Source organism: Hippocampus guttulatus, chromosome 22 (genome assembly GCF_054856545.1).
Source record: "Hippocampus guttulatus isolate MCC_2025c chromosome 22, RoL_Hgut_1.0, whole genome shotgun sequence".
Classification (NCBI taxonomy): domain Eukaryota; kingdom Metazoa; phylum Chordata; class Actinopteri; order Syngnathiformes; family Syngnathidae; genus Hippocampus; species Hippocampus guttulatus.
The window spans coordinates 2,931,914-2,952,706 of record NC_141282.1 but is presented as its reverse complement, the minus strand read 5'-3'; the positions used below and the strand labels follow the sequence as shown (position 1 = coordinate 2,952,706).

The window sequence follows — 20,793 nt, the reverse complement described above, 5'->3', positions numbered from 1 at the left end:
TCTGACTTTTGACATGTTCTTTCTCCTTCTCTCCTGAGTACCTTTTTCAAAATGCACTTTCACGCTTGTATGTAGGGATTTGGGGGGGGGGTGAAAAAAAACTCAAACTTTATTTGCAAAAGGTAGTGACAACAATTTACAATTTCCAGTGTGTCAGACCCCTGTTGTTCACTTGTATCAGCAAACCAACCATAAATACAAAAAAAGTACAAATACTAAGAACAAACTTTGGTGGTACATCAAAGACACAAAAAAAAAACGTTGGTGTAGAGGTGAATTAACAGATGCAGTAATCTCCTGCAAATTCTCAGTTCACTATTCACAAAATCACCTGCTTGTTTTGTTGTTTTTTTCTGGAAATTTTGTCGTTAGTTTTTGGGTGTTCTTTCTGAAACGCCACAAGATGGCGCCAAAGCCACGCCCGAATACGAAATTCTCAAGGAAGGATCACGAATTGATACATTTCGACTGAGACAAGCTGTCTGTCAGAGAGGAAGTTTTTTTTTCTTCAAATGTAATCATATGTAAGCCGTTTATTTTTAAGGATGATAAGGAGTTTGAAATGATAAACCATTTTGTCATGCTACGGGTGTATGTACAGTTGTAATTAAGATGGGCCAATATAAACATTTTCAGGGCGAATCCGTTACGCATGTTATTTTTCACTATATTGCTAAATAGCTGGGAATTACTGTATTTTCAAGTTGAATATATATTTATTGTTTGACTCTTCACGGGGAAGCAAACCATTTGAATACATTCAAAAAAATGTGCTCGGGTAAAAAAAAAAAAATGACTTGAACCGTCCAGCATCTGCAATAAGACTAATGATGAAAAAATAATAAAGATATTTACAGTGTTTCAGCCAGAAGAAGCTTTTAGTCGGGCCGTAAAATTTTATACAGAGTTCAAGGGTCTGATTTTCATCAGTACAGTTTCATCAAGTACAGTGGTGCTTTGAGATACAAGTTCAATTGGTTCCATTGAATTGAATGGAAATGCCAATGCATTCCACACTACCCTACGCCCCCCCCCCGCCCCAAAAAAACAACTAGACAGTTTTATAAAAACATGCAGCAATGACAATGAACCCGAATCTAAAGAATTAAACTTTTTTTGCTTCCGTTCAATGAACATTCTGGCGCTGCTGCTGTGCTTCCCCTGGCCGCATGGGGGCAGTATAAAACCAACTGACTCAAGGCACCACTGTATCGTTTGAATCCAAAACGTTAAGAGAGTCTGTGAACTGTTTATCTGTGGGCCTATAAAAAGCCGCTGTGTGTACAAAGAGTATAATTGAACATGGATATAAAACCCTTTTGGAAAGGCACCGTGTGCAAACCTCACTTGTGTTATATGCTGAAGTCAGGCAATCAAAGCAGTTTGGTATGGCTACCCAATCCGTACTCCCCGTTTTAATGGGCTGGGGGTGAAATGTTGACTCCATGCTGGGCTTGTACTCCCTTACAGGTGCGTGTCCTCCTCGTCGGGGACGTCCTCCTTGAGCAGGTTGTCGATGGGCACGATCCAGCCGCCGTCGTTGTTGAACTCGCCGTTGAGGACCAGTTTCTTTTCCTGCATCTCCGGCTGCACCTCCATCACCTCCAGCGTGGGGTTGTCGTGGTAACCGTTCTCCACCGTGTGCAACTCCTCGGTCAAGTGTTGCTGGTGAGTTTCAAAAGACATATTTTAACCAGATAACAACTCGCACAACCAAAACTGATTTTTGCTTGCCATTGAGAAATGGTTGCTTTTGTGGCCAACAAATTTTTCCGAAGGTTGCTCAGTTTGCATACCTTTCCGACATATGTCCCGCCTACCTGGTTCTCACTGTAAGGCTTGCGGTGGTGGGATGCGCACACGGCCAGGATGATGATCATAATCAGCAGAGCGCCACACGACGCCAAAATGGCAATCAGGGTTTTGTTGTCGGTCGGCTTCTTCAAGTGGGCGACAAAAGAAGAATCCAGTTGGGAATGTTAGGGGCATGTCCAAACTAAAATGTGCGTTTTCCGTATCAGTACCCAACCCACCTTTGTTATCTCTTCATAATACTGAGTTGCCAGGGCTGTTTTCACTGTAACAGACAAAAAAAGAGTTTTAAACACTATTTATTGACTGTTTTGCTCAAATTCGGAGCCCGCGGGGGTATTTATTCCATTTGTGAGGCGCAATTTGACCGTAGCGTGGCTAAGCAGTTTGGATAATGGCTGGATGGAGGCAAGCCGTACCTTTTCCGTTGATCTCCACGCAGTCAAACACAAGTTTGCCTTTGTGGTGGCGCCACGTCAGCGTGCAGTTTCCGTCCTTCAGGTTACCCATGAGGCGCCTGCAGACCTCCACCAGGTCTTTCTCCTCCTCTTTCTAAATGAGCGCAGTTTGGGAAATGGTTGTCGAGATGCACAGGTTGGATGAAGGATTGTCATGAATTGGGAGCGGACAGCAAGTGTTTAAATGCACCCGACATATTATTGCTATTGGACTCTATTCGGATAACTCCACTGTTGTCGTTTCACAGGAGAGTGACTTCAAGTCTGATGAGTGCGATCAAATCGGGTGGGGGGGGGGTTGTATCTTATTGATTTATATGGTAATAATTACTTCATCTGGAGAAAGTTTTTGCAGGAGCTTTTCCTCCGATTGTGCTTTTTTCCCCCCCAGACATCTGTAAAATCCCTCAATGTGCCATGGAAAGGTGATGAACGACACCAAATATGACCTTCGTCTGTGTAGAGACGTCTTTAACTGTTATGCAGTCAAGCTTCATCTTGAGCCCCCACCCCCCGCCCTTCAGATCAAAAGATTGAAGAACAATCCTTACCTCTTGTCCATTGTTCAGCGAGTACTAGAGACAATGAGAGAGAAAAAAACACACATTGCCTGTTAGTGAAATGCAGTTCACATTTAGTTAACAATTTTTAGTTTTAACCTTGACAACAAAAAAATATATTTTTTAATTTTCCCCCTTTACTAACTGCCCCGTCTTACCGAAAACTTCTTTGGATAAGCAGGAGTTGTTTTCGTGGTCGTGGCGATGATTTCCGTGGACGTGGCGCCAGGGGTCGCACTTGTGGTTACAATAACGGAGGGGGCAGTGGAGGGCAAGATGGGTGACTTTGTGGTGGTCTGCTCCCTCACTGCTGTTTTGGTGGTCCCTGAAGTCGCTGTCTGTAGGGGGCTCATCGCTCTGGTTGTCACTATAGCGTGAATACGTTGACTTGGATTTAAATGGCCTCCTAATACTGTATTGGCCCGAATATAAGACGGTGTTTTTTGCATTGAAGTAAGACTGAAAAAGTGGGGGTCGTCTTATATTCGGGGTCTAGACATTATACCCATTCACGACGCTAGATGGCGCCAGATATAATTGAAGTGAATGCTGAACTTGACTCCCCAGGCCAAAGTGAACCCCTGTCACGATGAATAAAAATAAAAATAGCGGTAGCACGAAGAAGAAAAATAAAAAATAGCGGTAAGAAAGAAAAGAGAAGAAAATAATAGAAGAGAAAACAGAAAATGGAGAAACGTAGCGACAATCTGGGGGAAAAGTGGGTCGAAGATCGGCCAGGTTAACCGGCAGCTGAGGAGAAGTTATGATGTAATTTACATTTCAAAAACCAGAAACCATTCATTTACGAATGTGATTGCACTTTAGTTTACATATTTAGATAGTTCAGATATTAAGATTTGAATGAGGCGAGATAACATGCTTTTTCTCTCAAATATATTATAATCATTTGTTTCAGATGTACTGTAATTATTTTCTGGGTAAACATTAATTTGGTGTTCAAAAAGTCTTTTTTAAAACTTGAGTCTTGAAAAAGAGGGTGTCGTCTTATAATCAGGGCCGTATTCGGGCCAATACGGTATGTTTCCTGATAACTCTTGCAGTGGATTTGGCACCCCCCCCCCCCCAAAAAAAACTTTACAAGTCAAAATATGACCTTATAGTGGCCTTACCTGCTTTCACATCCTGTTGCGTTGTCTTGACGACGACGACAGTCTGCGTGACGGGCTGATGATTCACCGTAGTGCCGACTGTGGACACTTTGCTTGTCGGTGCACTGGTGACGACGTCAAGGTTTTTCTTGCTCGGGGTGGGTGCTTGCGTGCTGCCCACCGTCGTGACCGGAAGGGTGGCGTTCGATGGAACCGTCGTGATAATTAAGGCGAGTGTCGCACTCTTAACAGTAGGTGGCGTGCTCGAGGCGCCGGCATCAACTGGGCTATCCGTTTTCTGCCGATGCGGCGTTGTCGGGGCTGCTGTTACCTTGGCGGTGGGCGCCGTACTGACGGGTGATAAGGTGACCACTGGTAACGCCGTTGTGGCTTGCGTCCCCTTACCTGCGTCGCCAATTGTCGTCGCTAGAGTTTGTGCTTTGTCAGTAACGGGCTCGACTACGGTCTGTATTGTAGATTTGTTGGCAACGGTTGTCGCTTTGAAGGGCGTAGCAATCACCCCTTCCGTGGGAGGTTTCTTCGCCACCGTGACTCCGGTAGCTGCAGTCGTGTCGTCTGAGCGCGCTTTGTGACAGAAAAGACCTAAAAATAGACGACATCATATGGGCTAATGAGCCACAAACAAAAGCAGGTTCAAATATCAAATCAGAACTAATATTTCCATTCAGCCATCCATCTTCCTCTGTCGCTCTATTTATAGTGATCGGGCCAGGATGTTGGACACAATTGACTTGGGAGCACCACACCTCCCCAGTCCACTGCCTTTTGCGCATATACATATGTTTGTGTGTTTGTGCGGAGCAGAGGACAATCCACGTCTGCACTACAATGGCGTCTGGCTCCACCACCTCTGTGAATTTTGACCTCCGCCCATCTATTGTATGCTATCCCGCGCACAAAGCCACTGATGTCATATATGACATATTACAGTACAATTAGCCAATGATGAATGACATTCACCGCCGATGATGTCATCACCTTACTTCCCGATCTTCGAGAACTGTGTCGTACAACGCACCATTGAAACCTTCTCCCTCCCAAAAGTAGAACCTTTTTTTTTTTTAAACGAGAAGCTTCTGAGGCTACGTATTCCCCGGCCTGTGAATCCATCATCGCGGCGAAGGGGGGAGGGAGGGGGGGGGGGGGGTCATGAGTGCGCTGATAAGTGTGTGTTCTGGTCAAGTGGTGGCTGGTAGAGGCAGGCACAGGAACATCACTTAATACTTTCACTTAAGAGAGACAGATGCTCACTGAAACATCCATGTCATTTTCCCCCACTCTCCTTCCCGAAATCGCCCCCCCCCCCCCCCCCGCCCCCGACCCTCAGCTGTCACCGCCGCATCTGTTTCTTTGCAGGCGACAACGCCCCCTGATCCCGCCACTATCTCCAGCAAGGTTGTTTTTACCTCACCCCACACATTCCTCCTGATGGAGGTCACCGGCGGACCATCAGATTTCCTTGTACAAATAGAAACGGCGTGGTCAAAAAGGTGTGAGTTCAAGGCACTAAAACACCCTCGCGTGGTACCGTCATGCTAAATCCGTCTCCCTCTCAAAACAAAGTCAGGCTAATAGACTTAATTTTCATTAAAATACTACGAAAGCTATCTTGGGGTGTTGTATTCTTCCCCCCCCCCCCCCCCCCCACCCCGTTGGGTTACTTGAGAGCTCGGTAGGTCCGATTTTAATGACGATGCCAAGGTTGAACTGATAAAAGTGAGTATTTGTGTTTCGACAATCTTAGCTAACGGCTTGATGGAGGAAGTACGTGGTAGCGGAAAGCTTTTAACAGGAACCCCCCCGCCCCCCCAATAAACAAAAAAAGACAAGGATCTCTGTAACTGTAAACTGCCACTGAGATTCTGGGGTGGGGGTTCATCATGACTCCAAAAAAAAAAAAAAAAAAAAAAGATTCAGACTTGCAGTCTGTAATGGCCTCCATGTAAATTAGCGACTGTGAACCTCCGCATATGCACAATTTGGCATTTATGAATTCTATTTTCTCTTCTTTTAAAAAAAATATTTTAAATTATATTTTTTGAACCTGTCCCTGTAACATATCAACCAATTTGTACTCCAGGCGAAGCAAAATCAGTTTGGTTTTGGTGCCATCTGGTAGCATCTTGTCGAGGCACTATGTCGAAGTGAGTTGAGGAGTTTCCTTTGGATACAGGTACGGTTTTTCCGCCCCCCACGTTTAGCAGGTGCAATGCGACCGCGACCCTTTTTAGAGGCCACAAGGTGGACACGAAGCAAATTCAGAGATGCCGAGCCGCCAATATGCAAAGAGTCTCTGTCATCCTGCTAATCAACAACCAAGATTTTTGTCTTCAGCCCTCTCATTCTTGAGTGAGCAACTATTCTAGAGATAGTTGTTCACTTTCTTATTCACTCATTCACTCCCAAAGACGTTTTTAAACGTCTTTTCAGACTTGGTCTAGAATTGGCTGGTACTGAATGAGTTAACATGGTCCTATTCGTAGTCAGCCACTTAGTCGTCTTTGTGTATTTAGTTGCTACCTTGGATGTACTTTACGTTAATTCCAATCATTATTTTGTGTTACATTTTATGGCCTCCTGTTTTTTTTTATTTTATTTTTAAAACCCCTTGCAAAAGATGTACAAATTAGGTGAGTGGCTCAGGAAGACATTACAATTGGACACATTTATGAGTTTGTTTTTCGGCCAGCCAGCTCGTAGTTTGTCCACCTTGCCAAGGACGGGGGAGCCCCGAACTGATCACAACAAGGCGCTCCTGAAAGAGCCAGTGGGACAAATCTTCCCCATTACTTTGGTGACAAAGAGCCCACCACGTGCGCCCGTGCAACAATTCCCCATCCCCGGGGGCCAAGAGAGCTAATTCAGCCCGGCGCGCCATTGTGAGCGGCCGCCGGGTGGAAGCCGGATAAGGGAGGGGTCTTCCCCAGTGTGCGGCGTTGGGAGGCGAGGGGGCGTGAGCGTCGTCGGTGGGAAGAAAGAGCGAGACAAGTGAACAGGGAGGCGGGTCAGAGGAGAGAACATGAAGGGCCGCTGTAAATTTCACTGCCAAATGGAAATGACCGGCCACACACACTTAAACGCACGTTATCCACAAACAACACACTCCCCATCCTTGGAAACCAGTCTGGAATGCGTCTTTACACAAGCTTTGGGTTGCGTTCATGATAAAAGATAATCGTTAATGTCAGTGCATCCCACATACTGTACACGGCGAATTGAACACCAGCCCGCGCTCTGTTTTGATGAATGTTGCGACCAGGCGGAGGGAGTGAACATGCGATGACGAGGCGGATTAAAAACCAAGAAATGAATGAAAACAAGGCGGACACCATGCGGCGCGGAGGAGGTCCGGGTCGGTACCAGTCGCTGGGCCTGATTCATGTCTGACAACCTGGGAGGGGATTGTAGCATGCGCGAGAAGAACGTGGGGCGACGGCAAACGTGATCTGTCCGAAAATGGCAAACTGTTCATCCTGCATGTCTATTATCTATCGTAACGTCCTTGGCAGAGGTAATAATCCAAAACGATGCCGTGTCTGGAGGACCTCGCATGTCCCATAACTTATGACTTCCTTGGCAAAGGTAATAATACGAAAACGTATTCATACGGAATCATAAAAGTGTCGCTATTAAATGTAGCAAAGACAATTGCCCCAGGGTGCCTGAAAATATTATAACTTCCTTGGCTGAGGTAATAATACAAAAGCATATACTATACAGGCTAGATCAGGGGTGTCAAACTCATTTCACATTGTGGGCCACATACGGACTGGGTAGATGTCAAGTGAGCCGAAACATTAACATTACACCAGACTGCGCTATAAATCACCAAACTATCATCTCTTTCCTTTGTTTTTGGCGCTTTCATATCATTTGCTGCGTTGGGTCTATCTCGGTGACAGACTGAGACTGCTGTTATCTTCCCCCGATCAAAACAATGTTGTCTTCTACTGTGATCAAAACAGTGTGCCGCCTAGCGGATAATCAGTGAATTGCATTTTATTTAAATTATTCATTTTGTGTCTTTAATGCATTTTTTTCCACTTTTAAATGATCCCGCGGGCCGGATTGAACCTCCTTGGGGGCCGGTTCCGGCCCGCGGGCCGTATGTTTGATACTTTTGGCTGGATGCTCAACCTCACAGATTAATTTTTCTTTTATTTTTATTTTTTTATTGCAAAGATAAAAAATGCTGACTACAACGAAAGGAAGTACTGTTAACGCAGACACAATTATATTCTCCTAACCAACCCCCGGTCATCAATTAACCCTTTCGGGGACAGCGGTGACTGCAGTGGACAGCTTATCGTGTCACCAGGTTACAGGTTATCGTTATCGCTGCACGAAAGGGTTAATATAACATTTTGTTACAGAGTAGGAGCACAATTCAGTTTAACAAACGTCTTTTTTTTCCCCCTCCACCATGCAGGCCACAGGGACAGGTTCCTCCGAGCGAGAAAAGGCAGCTCAAGGCCATCTCCTGCCACCACACCCTCCTTGGGAACCAGGATGTTGATTGAAAGTACCCCCCCCTCCCCCCAAAGCCCCCACCTATTGTTCTCTCTTCTCTCCCATGCTCACCGGCCAGCAAAAGACACCAATGTGCCAAAGAAGGCAGCATCTCCCCTGGCACCCTACTGTCCTGGAGCGCCTGTTATCTTGTAGGAAATGGACAGGTCATGACCCCCCAGCCAAACACGGAGCGCAGACGTTCTACACGGAGCGAGGAAGTCCTGGCGAGGACTGATAACCGATGATGCTGTCTCTTCCTGTCGGCCGGCGTCCAGCTGTTTGCTTCGAGGAGTGTTTCGGGGCGGTAAGTGAAAAGCTCCTTTGGACTCAAATATGAGCATTTCATGTCATGAGGTGAACGTGACCAAACACTTTGGCGAACGAATTGTTTGCGTGACGGCGGAAGTGGAACATTGACTCAACGGTATTACAATCTCGGCAGAGTTGATCGTGAAAAATAATGAATCAAGACATTCAAAATGGGGGTATTTGTGGGGGGGGGGGGGGGGGGGGGGGGTTATAGTTAAAACAGCAAGCCACTAATTTATCCAAAATAATGCAAGCACGTGGTTCCTTAGGGGCGGCCACGTTGGTCGACCGGTTAGCGCGTCGGACTCACAGTGCAGCGGTGCAGGGTTCGATTCCGGTGTGGCGTTTGCATGTTCTCCCCGTGCCTGCGCGGGTTTTCTCCGGGTACTCCGGCTTCCTTCCACATTCCAAAAACATGCGTGGCAGGTTAATGGAACACTCGAAATTGTCCCGAGATGGGATTCTGTTGTTCGTCTATGCGTGCCCTGCGATTGGCTGGCGACCAGTTCAGGGTGTACCCCGCCTACTGCCCGAAGACATTGACTCGTATTGTAACTTCCTTGGCAGAGGTAATAGCAAAACGTAAACATGCAAGACGGTTGGACGTGCTTAGTTCGAAAAGTTACCTGTGGTCATGATAGCCCAATAAGCAACATTTTATTTTTAAAATAGAATTTTTAAATATAGAAAATATTGTAACCTAAATGTTCATGTCAAGTCAGTGTTTGTCGTCCTGTACACACGTGGAAGCCTTCACGTGCTCGCGAAGTGTTACAAATACGCACAGCCGTGCCTGTTCACATGCTCCGCTCTATTTTTAGGAGTTTGTATTGTGCCGACGGGCTTTCGATAAAGTATTTTTTATCGGGAAAGCGGATTTGCGGGAGCGGGCCGTGTCACACGTTGCTTTTTCCCAGGGCGGAAATATAAAAGCTCCCATTTGAATTCACGTAGCGCAACGGCTGAGGCAGGTGCATAATTAGAGAGGGAAAAAAAAATCTCTTTACTTGCAGCCAAGGAGCGAGGTCATGGGTCTACTTCATTATTCAAGCTCCTTGTGGACTCTGAAGCTCTGTGTGTGTGTGTGTGTGTGTGTGTGTGTGTGTGTGTGTGTGTGTGTGTGTGTGTGTGTGTGTGTGTGTGTGTGCGTGTAAGTGCTGTGAGTGGTGAGAAGCGCTTCACTTGGGGAGAGTTGGAGGGGGCAGATGTTCCGGCTCTGAGTCCTACTTCGCTTTCAGATATGATTGCAATGACCTTCGTACTGATTGCAAAGCTCCGCCATGAAGGCAGAAAATAGGCAGCCAATGGCACGTTGTTGTTTTTGAGACTATAACATCCACGTCAGTGTATGCTACTATTTACCTTATATAGCATTGAATGTCAAGTGTAAGCGTTTCCCCCTCTGTGTTTTATTTTCTGTGGCACTTTTTTTTTTTTTAATTTTTATAACATTGAGTTAATTCATTGGAATTTAATGCAATCACTTGAATCAAATTGACCTCTTTAAAAGATCAGCTTTACCCATTACATTTAACATTGGATAATTTAATTGTGATTCATTTTTAATAACTACATTAATTTTCGACTTGGTTTGAAATAATTACAGGTAATCTTTAATTCATATCATGTAATTTCATGTTATACATTTAATTAACCATTTAAAAATTTTAATGACTCTAATTTAACTCATAATAAAATTCATAAATTTACCCGAGATTTTTAAATTGTTTTTCCCCCCAAAATAAAATAAGTCTTAGGTGATGCTGTTTGTACAATATTTTTTTTAGTTAAAAGAAATGACACCATTCAAGTTAATTTTGGATGACACTGCACAGTGGATGAGACCAAAGTGCCCCCCCCCCCCCATCAATACGACGAAGTAAAAACCTCAACATGTACTCACTAAGTGAAAGCAGCAGACATGTGATCCTCATGGTGGCTCCCATCGTACTTGTGCGTCGTTCTTCTCCCAGATGTCGCTATCATTCATGCAGCGGATGAGTTTTCAAGTGGGCTCAAACCGGAGCCGTGCCGTCCTGTCACGCCTTTCTCCTCCAATTTGAAGTAAATGATCACGCCGCGCGGGCCTTTTGTGTTTTCTTCCTCAAAAGGGAAAGCCAAGAATGCTTTTGTGCATGCTTGCGTCCCGGGCCCTCTTTTGCAAAGATGGGGATTTTGGAGGGGCACGAGTTTTTCTCTGGTCTCCTTGGCTGCGCTTGTTCCCTCCCTCTCCCTTTTCGCTCCTGGCTGGTATTGTGCTCGATGCGGCCCTCGCCTCTAGCAATAAAGCGCTTCTCATTGCCATCCCCGAACCATGCCTGCCTCCCTTATCAAGAGCGCGGGCCAATCCCGGCGCTGTGTTTTGAATAACAAAGGAAACGGTGAGACAATGAGGCCTCCCGCTTCCCCAAAATGTTGCCTGACATCAAGGACGAGGGGGTTAAGTCACATCAGCGGCGAGCCTTTGATGGAGGGAAAAGTCAGCATTGTGTCAACTCGTCATCGTTTGACATTTGGGTTCCAAAAATGGATCATCAGCAGACAAAATCAGGAATAAACGAATCGAATGAAGAGCTCACGTGATGGATTTCAAAAACGGACACTCCACAACTGTAGGGGGAGCCTTGCAGCAAACAGTGACGACTGTAACTGGAAAGCCATCAGTAAATCAGTCACAGCGATTGTCATAAAGGTGCAAAATAACCCACAAATGCTCATAATTTCTGATAGATTAAATATATATGGAATATCTCTAGCCAAACTCATTTTTACTTAATACGGTGGCTTTACATGAACTGAGACTCCACAACTGTAGGGGGAGCCATGGAGCAAATTCTTGTAAAACTGACAGTCATGAAAATTGTAAAATAAAAGTTTTAAAAAATGAAAAAGCACAGCCAAATGCTACCAATATATAATAAATGATGTATATGTGTGTTCCTAAAAATTTACTTTTAACTATTCATTTGTACTCAACGTAGGCGTGACATGAAATGCCATTGCATGACTGTAGGGGGAGCCGTGAGGCAAACACTGAAATATTGCAGCTTGTCTAAAAAAAAATTTTTTTTTAAATCTAGCATCGGCTTAAAATAAATAAGCGACTTTAAGTTTTATCCATCAAATTTTATCATAAAATTTAGCATAGCCACTTCACTTTCAATCAGTATGCTAACACCTGAGAAATGTCACGTAAAAGGGCAAAACATCAATGGCCAAGTTATGACTCCTCCCGTTCAAATCTCAATCTTTGAAGCTTCCACCCCCCCCCCCCCCCCCCCCCGCCCGCCTTTCCATTATTAAATAACTGATGCAGTTGCAGGAAACGGCCAGGAAAACTTCCACACCCCTGATCTTATCCCGGCCACTTCTCTCCCCAGACGTCAACATGCACATGAAACAGGCCGCCGGGCTATATGTGTTGTGCTGCCCGTCGGAGGAGGAAAAAAATTGGAAACGACATCCGGTGTTCAGCTCATTCGAAGGTACAATTGCAATATCGCCTTACAATACAAACGTGATTATTTAAAATGAAATGTACGTTTGGCAATCATTGATTCATGCTGAATGTCATTCTTCATTCTTCACGCTAAAAAAAATAAATAAATAAAATAACTGAACGTAAATCCACACAGGAACGCCCTCCCCACTGATAAACGCAACGCAATTCCCAAACGATGAACCAAGCGTTTGAATCATGGCCGAATAATGATGAATGTGCTACACCAACATGTCGGCTCACAATAAATTTCCGTCTTAAGCGAAACAAGAAGACAGCATGAAATGAGTCCGATTAGGACGCAACCACTCTGCGATTGGTACCGTTTCACAACAACTGATAAAAGGCGCTGAGGAGCACCAGACATTAGTTTGGGGGGGGGGCGGTATAGATATGGAGGAGTCGAAGGTGGGGTGATTGGGTAAGGGGGGGGGGGGGGGTCTTAAGATGAAGCAGAAGGTGCTAGGAGGATTTTGTGGATGTGTATGCGCCACATTCTTCACATGCCTGTGTCATTGTAGCGGGCTAATGAGGGTTGGGTGTGGTTGTGGGTACGAATGGGGGGGGGGGCGGGGGGGGGGGGGGGCGTTAGAGGGCAGAAAAATTGGACGGGATGGAGCGGCTGAGCTCACGAGTGAGGAATTCCAAAGCCGGACATGAGAGGGCAGGGCCCGATGCCACGAGTTTGTGTGTGTGTGTGAGTTTGTGTGTGTGTGTGTGTGTGTGTATCCACACCGCACAGGCACAAATCCGCGGTGATTAAGTAACACTCACCACTGACATCCGAATGGGAAAGAATTACCCCCCCCCCCCCCCCCCCATCGTCAGTGTCCCCGAATCAACTCCAGAAAAGACTGTCAGCGATAGGAAAAAGGGATGATATGAGTATTGTTGACATTTTAGATTTGTTTTTGTTGTCTTTTTTTTTTTTTTAAGACGGTCATGACTCGAGTCACAGCTAAAAAAAAAAAAAAAAAAAAAGACGCAAAGCCGACACACTCCGGAAATGATGTGACACATCCTTCCCTCGCTCCCTTCCTCCATTTGTCATCCCGTCACTCAAACGCCGACGTGCGCTTCCACTCTTTCTTGGATCGCTTCCCCGTCGTGCTTTGAAATGCGCAATCGTTGCTTTCCACACGACGACATCTCCGAAATGTGAATCGGGGCGAAGGAATTCAGCCGTCCCGTACGCGTCCCTTGCGATCTTTTAGCTTCATCCTTCCCTACCCTCTGCAACCTGATAACCGTCCACCGTAGTGTAACCGCTGTCCCCCGAAAGGGTTCACGGTGAGGTGCTTTCAACAGCGCTTTGGCTCCTGCTCAATGAGAATTACAACTATTTAATCAGCATAAGAGTTCTGTAACACTTGCAGCGGCGTGCCGTGTGTGGGAGGACGCGCCGGGTAATGACAGGATGCAGAACAAGTCCACACCTTGTTATCAGAGGCCTGGTACCAAGTGGAGCGGCATCTGGAGCATTAAGGAGTGTGCGCGTGTGTTTCGGGGAGGGGGGGGGGTGGTGTCAGGGAGTTCTGGGATGAAGCAGACGCCCCTTTTCGCTTTGCTGTCAGCCCTCCTTTTTTTGGGGGTCACGCTGCCACACATCAGAGCAGATAGGGTCAAAGGCCAAAGTGAGGAAGGAGGTGATGTGCGGGTATTGGGATAGCATTCCCCAGATAGGGGAGAACACAGAGGATCCTCAGGAATCGGTGACGGTGTCATAGCTTCTATCTTTGGCTGATAGGATCCATGGAGAGCCGACTTATCTGCAGGCGCTATCATCCCAAACTGTTGGCAAGATCCACAGCAGATGGCCACTGTTGTCCCGATGAATGCATTATTGTTTTCGCGGGTGTGCTGGAGCCTATCTCAGCTGTCTTCGGGCAGTATGCGGGGGACACACCGAACCGGTTGGCAGCCAATCGCAGGGCACACATAGACGAAAAACCCGTCCGTGCTCAACATCACACCTAGGGACAATTTCGAGTGTTCCATTAACCTGCCATGCATGTTTTTGCAATGTGGTAGGAAACCGGAGTACCCGGAGAAAACCTACGCAGAGAACATTCAAACTCCACACAGGAAGGCCAGAGCCGGGGTCGGACCCACCACCGCTGCACCGTGAGGCGGATGTGCTCACCAGTCGATCACTGATGAAAGTAAGCAAGTACAAATATTTGATTTTCTGATGAGTTTTTGCTTCGGGGGGCAGCGGCATGCTTAATGGGTGTCAAAAGCTACCCAATTTTGGCTCAAATGCAAGAAGACTGTAACATCGAGAAGTAATCAATTCCTCAATCGGCACGTTTATCAATATTAACTTCTTCTGAGGCACATCTGAAAACTGAGTGGGAAAGTGTAGTATAGGGGCTCCCTCTAGTGGTAAATCAAAGAATCACTAAATTCAATGTTCAAATGGCATACAGTCCAGTTTCTGCAGCACAAACCTTTTTTTTTAAACCAGTACTGTAAGTTTAATTACTATTCAGATATGTGTAATTTTGAGATATATTACATGGAATGGTTTAAAAGTCTTATGACGTGTCGCTGAATTTCATGTTAAACAGTAGCAAGCAAACACATGCCAGCTTACTCGGATCAAACCGAAATAAAGTCGAACTTGGTTTATCCTGACGGCAACTTTGTAAATGGACAATTTGTGCGGGTGATTTGACGGCCGCTGTCGACGCAACATTTCCTCTGACCCATTTGCCGTGATGACCACATGTTTTGGGGTCAGTTTGTTTGTGTTTCAGGGGGAATATCCTGTCCACATGAATGAATGTAGGAGGAACTTAACCTCGGCCACGTAGTTTGCCGTTATTTAGAGTGTGACTCAAATACAACAAGGGAATGGGAGGGGCTTGCAATCAGACAGATGGCCACGATGCGTTCAAAGTTTGAAAAGAAAGAACAGGAAAGGAAACTCTTCGGACACGAGATGGATGCGCAGCTGGTTTTAGTCAGACGGTCTGGCACTGTGGGGGCTGTCCATCAGCGGTGGAGGGAGACACCCGGGGCGAGTCGTTTACCCTTTGAGTGGGTGTGGCTCAGGAAACTGCAAATAGATTTCCCGGGCAAAAAGTCCAAGGGCGGTTCCTGTGATTCTATAGGAGGAAGTGTGGTTGCGGCCCAGGGCCCACGAGGAAGGACCACCAAGACAAATTGTGACAAATATTGAAGTCACTTAAAGCCGCTTTCAGTATTTGTCCACGGCGGTTACTACAATGGACAGCTCGTCATGTTATCAGGTTACAGGGTGCACGAAAGGGTGGGCTGATTTTGTCTGTGATTTTCCTGAAGCAGGTCACAGATCCTGAAATCGTGTCCAGGATGCCCTTCCACGTTGTGCATGGAGTTGTGAGTGACACCAATCAAATTTGTCCAGATGATCATTTCAACCAAGACGAACAGTGCCAATGACAACCGTGTATCCTTTGCCGGACAGTATTTATTTCTTTTTATTGTTGTTGTTCTGCAAATATTTAGATATTCACATTTTTATCTCTTTTAAAAATGTTACTTTTATATTATGTTTTGAAATGATTAGTTATATGTATTTAATACATTATATAGTTTGACTCTACCCCAAATATAATTTTAAAAAAAATCTAATTTATTAGGAGTCAAGTGCTTCATATTTTAAGATTTGTTTCACTGTGCACATCTTTTCGATTTGATAACGTATTATGTACTTGACAATTACAGTTCATGATTTACCGAACATGGCAACATATAAGGAATATTCCACCTTGCTGACTGTAATTCACAATATGTCCACAAGGTAGCGGTGTTACTCCATACAGTATCAAACCGGCACGGTGGCTCCTCAACTTGACTTCAGCTGATGTTTGCAGAGATCAGGGAGACCATGTCTGGAGGTAATTTCCATGGAGAGTATCTTGCTAAGGTATGATGATGTCATAGCTTTTGAACCATCTGATGCGTAATTCTGCTTAGGTTGGCAAGTAAAATGGTGTGATGCCAATTGTTGGACATAATGAGGTAGCGCGAACAAAGTTAGTGGTTTGATTCTGGCTATCAGAAACCAGTGAACAGGAACAAGCATGAGACACAAAAGGGGAAAATTACAACTTCAATTTTATTGGCCATTTTTGTTCTATAAATAAAAATACTGTCAAGTTTACACATGTCATGTGATTGTATTGTAAGGATCTTCAATTCTGTTCCTCGAGGACCCGTTTGAGATGTTTTCCATTCCTCCCTACGACAAGACACCGGATTCAAATCTGGATCGTCGCGACGGTTGACGGTTAGCTTTTTAATTTTTGTCGGCTTGCACATACCTCATACAAACCTCTTATATCGTCAAAAGCTCGAAAATAAAACGAACACGACTCCGCGCGTCATCAATCTTTTGTGACACATTTCGAATGCAATTGATTAAACGCAAACTCCAATGACACACCGAAATCTAGAAACACCATTATGAATCTGTTTTTCCTCTTCAAAATTGTCTGAACGTTTGATTTGGGTGCGTTGCAGCAGAGAAATGGGAAAACTAGCCCTTGAGGAACAGGCCTGTTGTAGTTGAATAAATTGCGGTAGACAAAAAGCACAGAAATTGGGTGAATTTACAAAAAACAAAAACAAACAACCCCCCCCCCCCCCCCCCCCGATATTTAAGTTGCTCTCCAACGTGTAGTAAATTCCTGGAGAAGTGGCTAAAAATTAGCATTGGGTAGTCCACTACTTCACGCCCCACTTTCACTGAGGCAAAAGAAAAAGCATCGAAGCAAAACACATTATCAACATGCACCGAAGGAGTTGGATCACCGATTACGTCACGTGAAGAGAAGCCTTTCCAAAAAATAATAATAATAATAATAATCTTGTCCAGGCAGTTTGGTTAAAATCCTACACATTTGGTACCACAAAACTACACAGAACTTTGTTCATGTGATGCAAATTAAGCGGGACTACAATCTACTTTCTACTCAACAGGTTGGGATTTTGTCGGTACATGAAAGGTGCACAGCAGATGCCAGCACCCAGTCCTTTCCTCCTCGATGGCCTTTTCTCACCCGCGCCGGATTCGGGGGTTCGTCCGCTGAGTGCTGGCTCACTTTTTCACGCTGGGAGGTGAGGCTTTGTCATGAAAACTGGATCTGCTGTACAGTGGGAATCTGCAGGATAGAGTACAAGTGACAATGACTTAGTAGCAGGCTGGCGGAAGATCCAGAGCCACTTTCAAATGACTCTGTCAAAGCTCAAATTAACAAAAACATCGAGTAAACTGCCCATATTTAAAAACGTGTTGGTGAGCGCTGAATTTTTTTTGGGCTAAGGTACATAACACCCCCCCGCCCCCCGAAGATTCGCAGCATCTATTCTGTAAGAATCTTTCACACTGTTTTATGACAACGTTCCACGCATACCTGTTGGTATGAGGTGGTGTACACCATGACGTTTTGCTGCTGACCGTCAGCCGTTATAATTCCTGCCGGGAGAGGGTTTGCTGCAAAGAATGGAAAATTAATTGTTGAATGGCAATTGCTTTTAACTCATTCACTACCAGCCAATTCTGAAAAGACGTTTAAAACCGTCTTTGGGAGTGAATGAGTTAAATACAGTTGGGGGAGGAGGGGGGGAGACAGCATGTAAAAGTCAACTTACTGAAGCTGTCGTCCGTGAGCTCCTCTCCTAGGCTTTCACCCACAGACACGCCGGGCATGCCCTTCTCCCCTTTCATTGCCTGGTCGAGTGGAAATATAGCCCATTTAATTGATGTAATTTATTGTAATGCCCTCCACAAATTAGTTGCGGATAGACACAGTTGCCGGGGCCCTTTCAATCGCTTTATTGAACAAACGGTAAGAAAACAACCGCGTAATCAGCACATTCATTCGCAAGCTGCTCAGACCGCAACCATTTAACAGTTTAGCCCGAGCACACAATGCAAAAGTCAATTTTGATCTAATTACTCTCTGTCCGAGTCTAACCATATTTGATAGCCGCAGCACTACAAGTAATGAAATTAGACTAAAATCAATATTAAATAAGCAGTCTGCGCATTGTCTCTCACCTCTCGGAACTTCTGCAAATAGAGCTTGAGTGGCTCCACGTACATGTCGAAGCCCAGCGTGGACATGGCGAACAGGATGTCCTCGCCGTTGATGGTTTTGCGCTTCTCCTGGTGGCAGCGCTCGCTCGCCTCGCTCGTGATGAAGCTGATAAACTCGCTCACGCACTCCTGCACGCACTCCTTGGCGTCCTTTGCGATCTGCGGAAGGAGACGGGTTGTCTTTTGGGGTTCCGGATGTCCAGTGGCTTAAGTGTTTCGGGCCCCGGGAACAAACCTTTCCGGTTTGGGGGACGGCGTTTTTCATAATTCGAGCCACGTTGGCGATGGGGAGATAGATGTCCTGCTCCCTGTAGTTCTCCTTGACACCACTGTCGTCGTGGTCGTTCATACCTTCATCAGGGTCATCTACAAGAGACCATTTAATATAATTTGACCGAAATATCCCTGATGTTTTCAATTGCTTGTATGAATTGAGGGGGCAGCTTTTGATGAGAGTGATGCCTGTCTCCGTGTCATGCCACATGACTCATGATGTTGTCGTAGGCAGTTGTACCGTTATTTAGGTTCAACTATCAGTTGAGTGTTTACCATCTGGCTGCAGCACATAGTGCGTGGATGGGATGTACTCCCCAGCCATGCCCAGCTGCGAGGCGTCTGTCGTGGCACCGTCTCCGTCCATCTGGGGAACCCACAAATGTACATGATTAAATGTTACGATATGGGGCTGGACAAAAGGGGTGTTAGGAGCGTTACAGCCAGTGGAGAGGTGTGTGCTAGGTTGTAAAAAGGACAGTTACAGGCGGTCGTATGGAGTGTAACGGATGGTAGGCAGAGAGGTGTGTTCTGGGTGGTAGAAAGGAGTGTTACGAGCGCTCTCTTATCAATGAAGCAGAATCCGTTTATTTGCCATTTGTGGGCGCGCCTCATTGGAAACGGTTGGCATGAGCTCACCAACATACAAACAACAGAAAGCATATCAACAATAAAAATAGGATGGAGAAACCATGCACTTCATCTTGCAGTGTCTCGCTGTCATCTGCGACAAGCCTATACAGTACCTAATTTAAGTGTGGTTGCAGTAAATACTTGGGTAATATTAACTTAATGATTCACTTTCCAGGAAACAAATAATATAACCACACTATCATGAACATAATGTTACTAAAATGTATATGGTAACGCGGATGTTGCCCCTTCAAAATTACGGACTGTTTAGATCAGGGGTGTCAAACTCATTTCACATTGTGGGCCACATACGGACTCGGTAGATGTCAAGTGGGCCGAACCATTAACATTATACGATACTGTGCTATGAATCACCATAATATCATCTTTTTCCTTTGTTTTGGTCTCAAGAAGCATTGATTGGCGCTTTCATATCATTTGCTGCGTTGGGTCTATCTCGGTGACAGACTGAGACTGCTGTTTTCTTCCCCGATCAAAACAATGTTGTCTTCTACTGTGATCAAAACAATTTGCCCCCTAGTGGATAATCCACGAATTGAATTTTATTTAAAATATTCATTCTGTGTCTTTAATGCATTTTTTTTTCACTTTTAAATTATCCAGCGGGCCAGATCGAATTCGGCCCGCGGGCCGTATGTTTGACACCACTGGTTTATATCCTTGTCAACAAACCGCACCCATCGCCTACGTAATATCCATGTATCCGGTATTTGTCGTGCAACTATTAATTCAAATAATGCATTTAATTAGTGAAGAAAGACACTAATATGCAGGGAAGACCGGCGAAAAACACGGTTCTGTGTGTAGCTAAAGTATGCTAACTAGCAGCTCGTTCACTAGCTTGCGATAACCTTCCCCCCAAAATTCGCCTGATTAAAAATAGGCTGTTGTAATGCAGCATTATATAATAATCAGGCAACCATCCGTTACCTTCGGCCGGTAAACCCGCGTACACACACGCGGCGTCCATTGCCAAAATGGACATTTCACATCCGCGGTAGGGGAAGGGTCGGCCCCGTTTCTTTGTCGGAGGAGAACGTGGCGGCGGCCCGAATCGTTTTAACCGACAATTGAAAAGTTTCGCCGGGGTGATACTTCCTGACGAGCGGACGACAAATACGAAAAAAAAACGAGTCGGCAGACGGACATTTCCATTCGAGCTAACGAGGAATCGGTTAGCAATCATTGGCCGGAGCCAGACACAGACCTGCAATGAAGCCCTGGTTGGTTACCTTCCTGAGACGGCTGTTTGGTTGGACAGAAAATGGCTGCGAAAGGACCAGTCCCAGCGCGGAGCCACGGCTGCGCTACCGGCTCTGGCCAGTAGAGCGTCATGCTGCATTCAATGACTCCTCGCAAACTCGTTCCGTGCAGATTGTGCTCAATACTAGACAAATTACCCCACACTTAAGTGGTTATGTTTAAACCAGATTGACGCGCACATAATTTGATTAAATCAACAAAAATAATATGTTCAATATCTTGTATGTTATTCAAT

The 20,793-nt window shown here is 45.4% G+C and overlaps 2 protein-coding genes across 3 annotated transcripts; both read right to left on the bottom strand.

The window, feature by feature from the left end:
• Nucleotides 1-91: 91 nt before the first annotated feature.
• podxl (podocalyxin-like) lies at nt 92-11,068 on the bottom strand. Its single transcript, XM_086103320.1, has 8 exons — nt 10,685-11,068; nt 3,961-4,542; nt 2,989-3,197; nt 2,822-2,845; nt 2,232-2,364; nt 2,034-2,077; nt 1,821-1,940; nt 92-1,665 (listed from the first exon to the last, which is right to left on the bottom strand). The coding sequence occupies exons 1-8, from the start codon at nt 10,725-10,727 to the stop codon at nt 1,465-1,467; spliced, it is 1,356 nt and encodes a 451-aa protein (XP_085959446.1). The 5' UTR covers nt 10,728-11,068; the 3' UTR covers nt 92-1,464.
• Nucleotides 11,069-16,366: 5,298 nt separating this feature from the next.
• Nucleotides 16,367-20,602, bottom strand: nfyba (nuclear transcription factor Y, beta a). 2 transcript variants are annotated; one of them, XM_086103765.1, is made up of 7 exons: nt 20,503-20,602; nt 18,918-19,008; nt 18,604-18,734; nt 18,330-18,527; nt 17,921-17,999; nt 17,683-17,762; nt 16,367-17,430 (listed from the first exon to the last, which is right to left on the bottom strand). In XM_086103765.1, the coding sequence occupies exons 2-7, from the start codon at nt 19,006-19,008 to the stop codon at nt 17,398-17,400; spliced, it is 612 nt and encodes a 203-aa protein (XP_085959891.1). In that variant the 5' UTR covers nt 20,503-20,602; the 3' UTR covers nt 16,367-17,397. The 2 variants fall into 2 exon arrangements, with proteins under 2 accessions (XP_085959891.1, XP_085959892.1); XM_086103766.1 differs by lacking the exon at nt 20,503-20,602 and adding an exon at nt 20,226-20,482.
• Nucleotides 20,603-20,793: the final 191 nt, after the last annotated feature.

Coding starts and splice junctions, on each gene's coding strand:
- nfyba (XM_086103765.1), bottom strand. CDS start 19,008: ATGGACGGAGACGGTGCCACGACAGACGCCTCGCAGCTGGGCATGGCT. Junction 18,528..18,603: donor CCGTCCCCCAAACCGGAAAG/GTTTGTTCCCGG, acceptor CTCCTTCCGCAG/ATCGCAAAGGACGCCAAGGA. Junction 17,431..17,682: donor ACACCACCTCATACCAACAG/GTATGCGTGGAA, acceptor TCTATCCTGCAG/ATTCCCACTGTACAGCAGAT.
- podxl (XM_086103320.1), bottom strand. CDS start 10,727: ATGGGAGCCACCATGAGGATCACATGTCTGCTGCTTTCACTTA. Junction 3,198..3,960: donor GCAACAGGATGTGAAAGCAG/GTAAGGCCACTA, acceptor TTCACGCTATAG/TGACAACCAGAGCGATGAGC. Junction 2,365..2,821: donor CGCTGAACAATGGACAAGAG/GTAAGGATTGTT, acceptor GCGCTCATTTAG/AAAGAGGAGGAGAAAGACCT.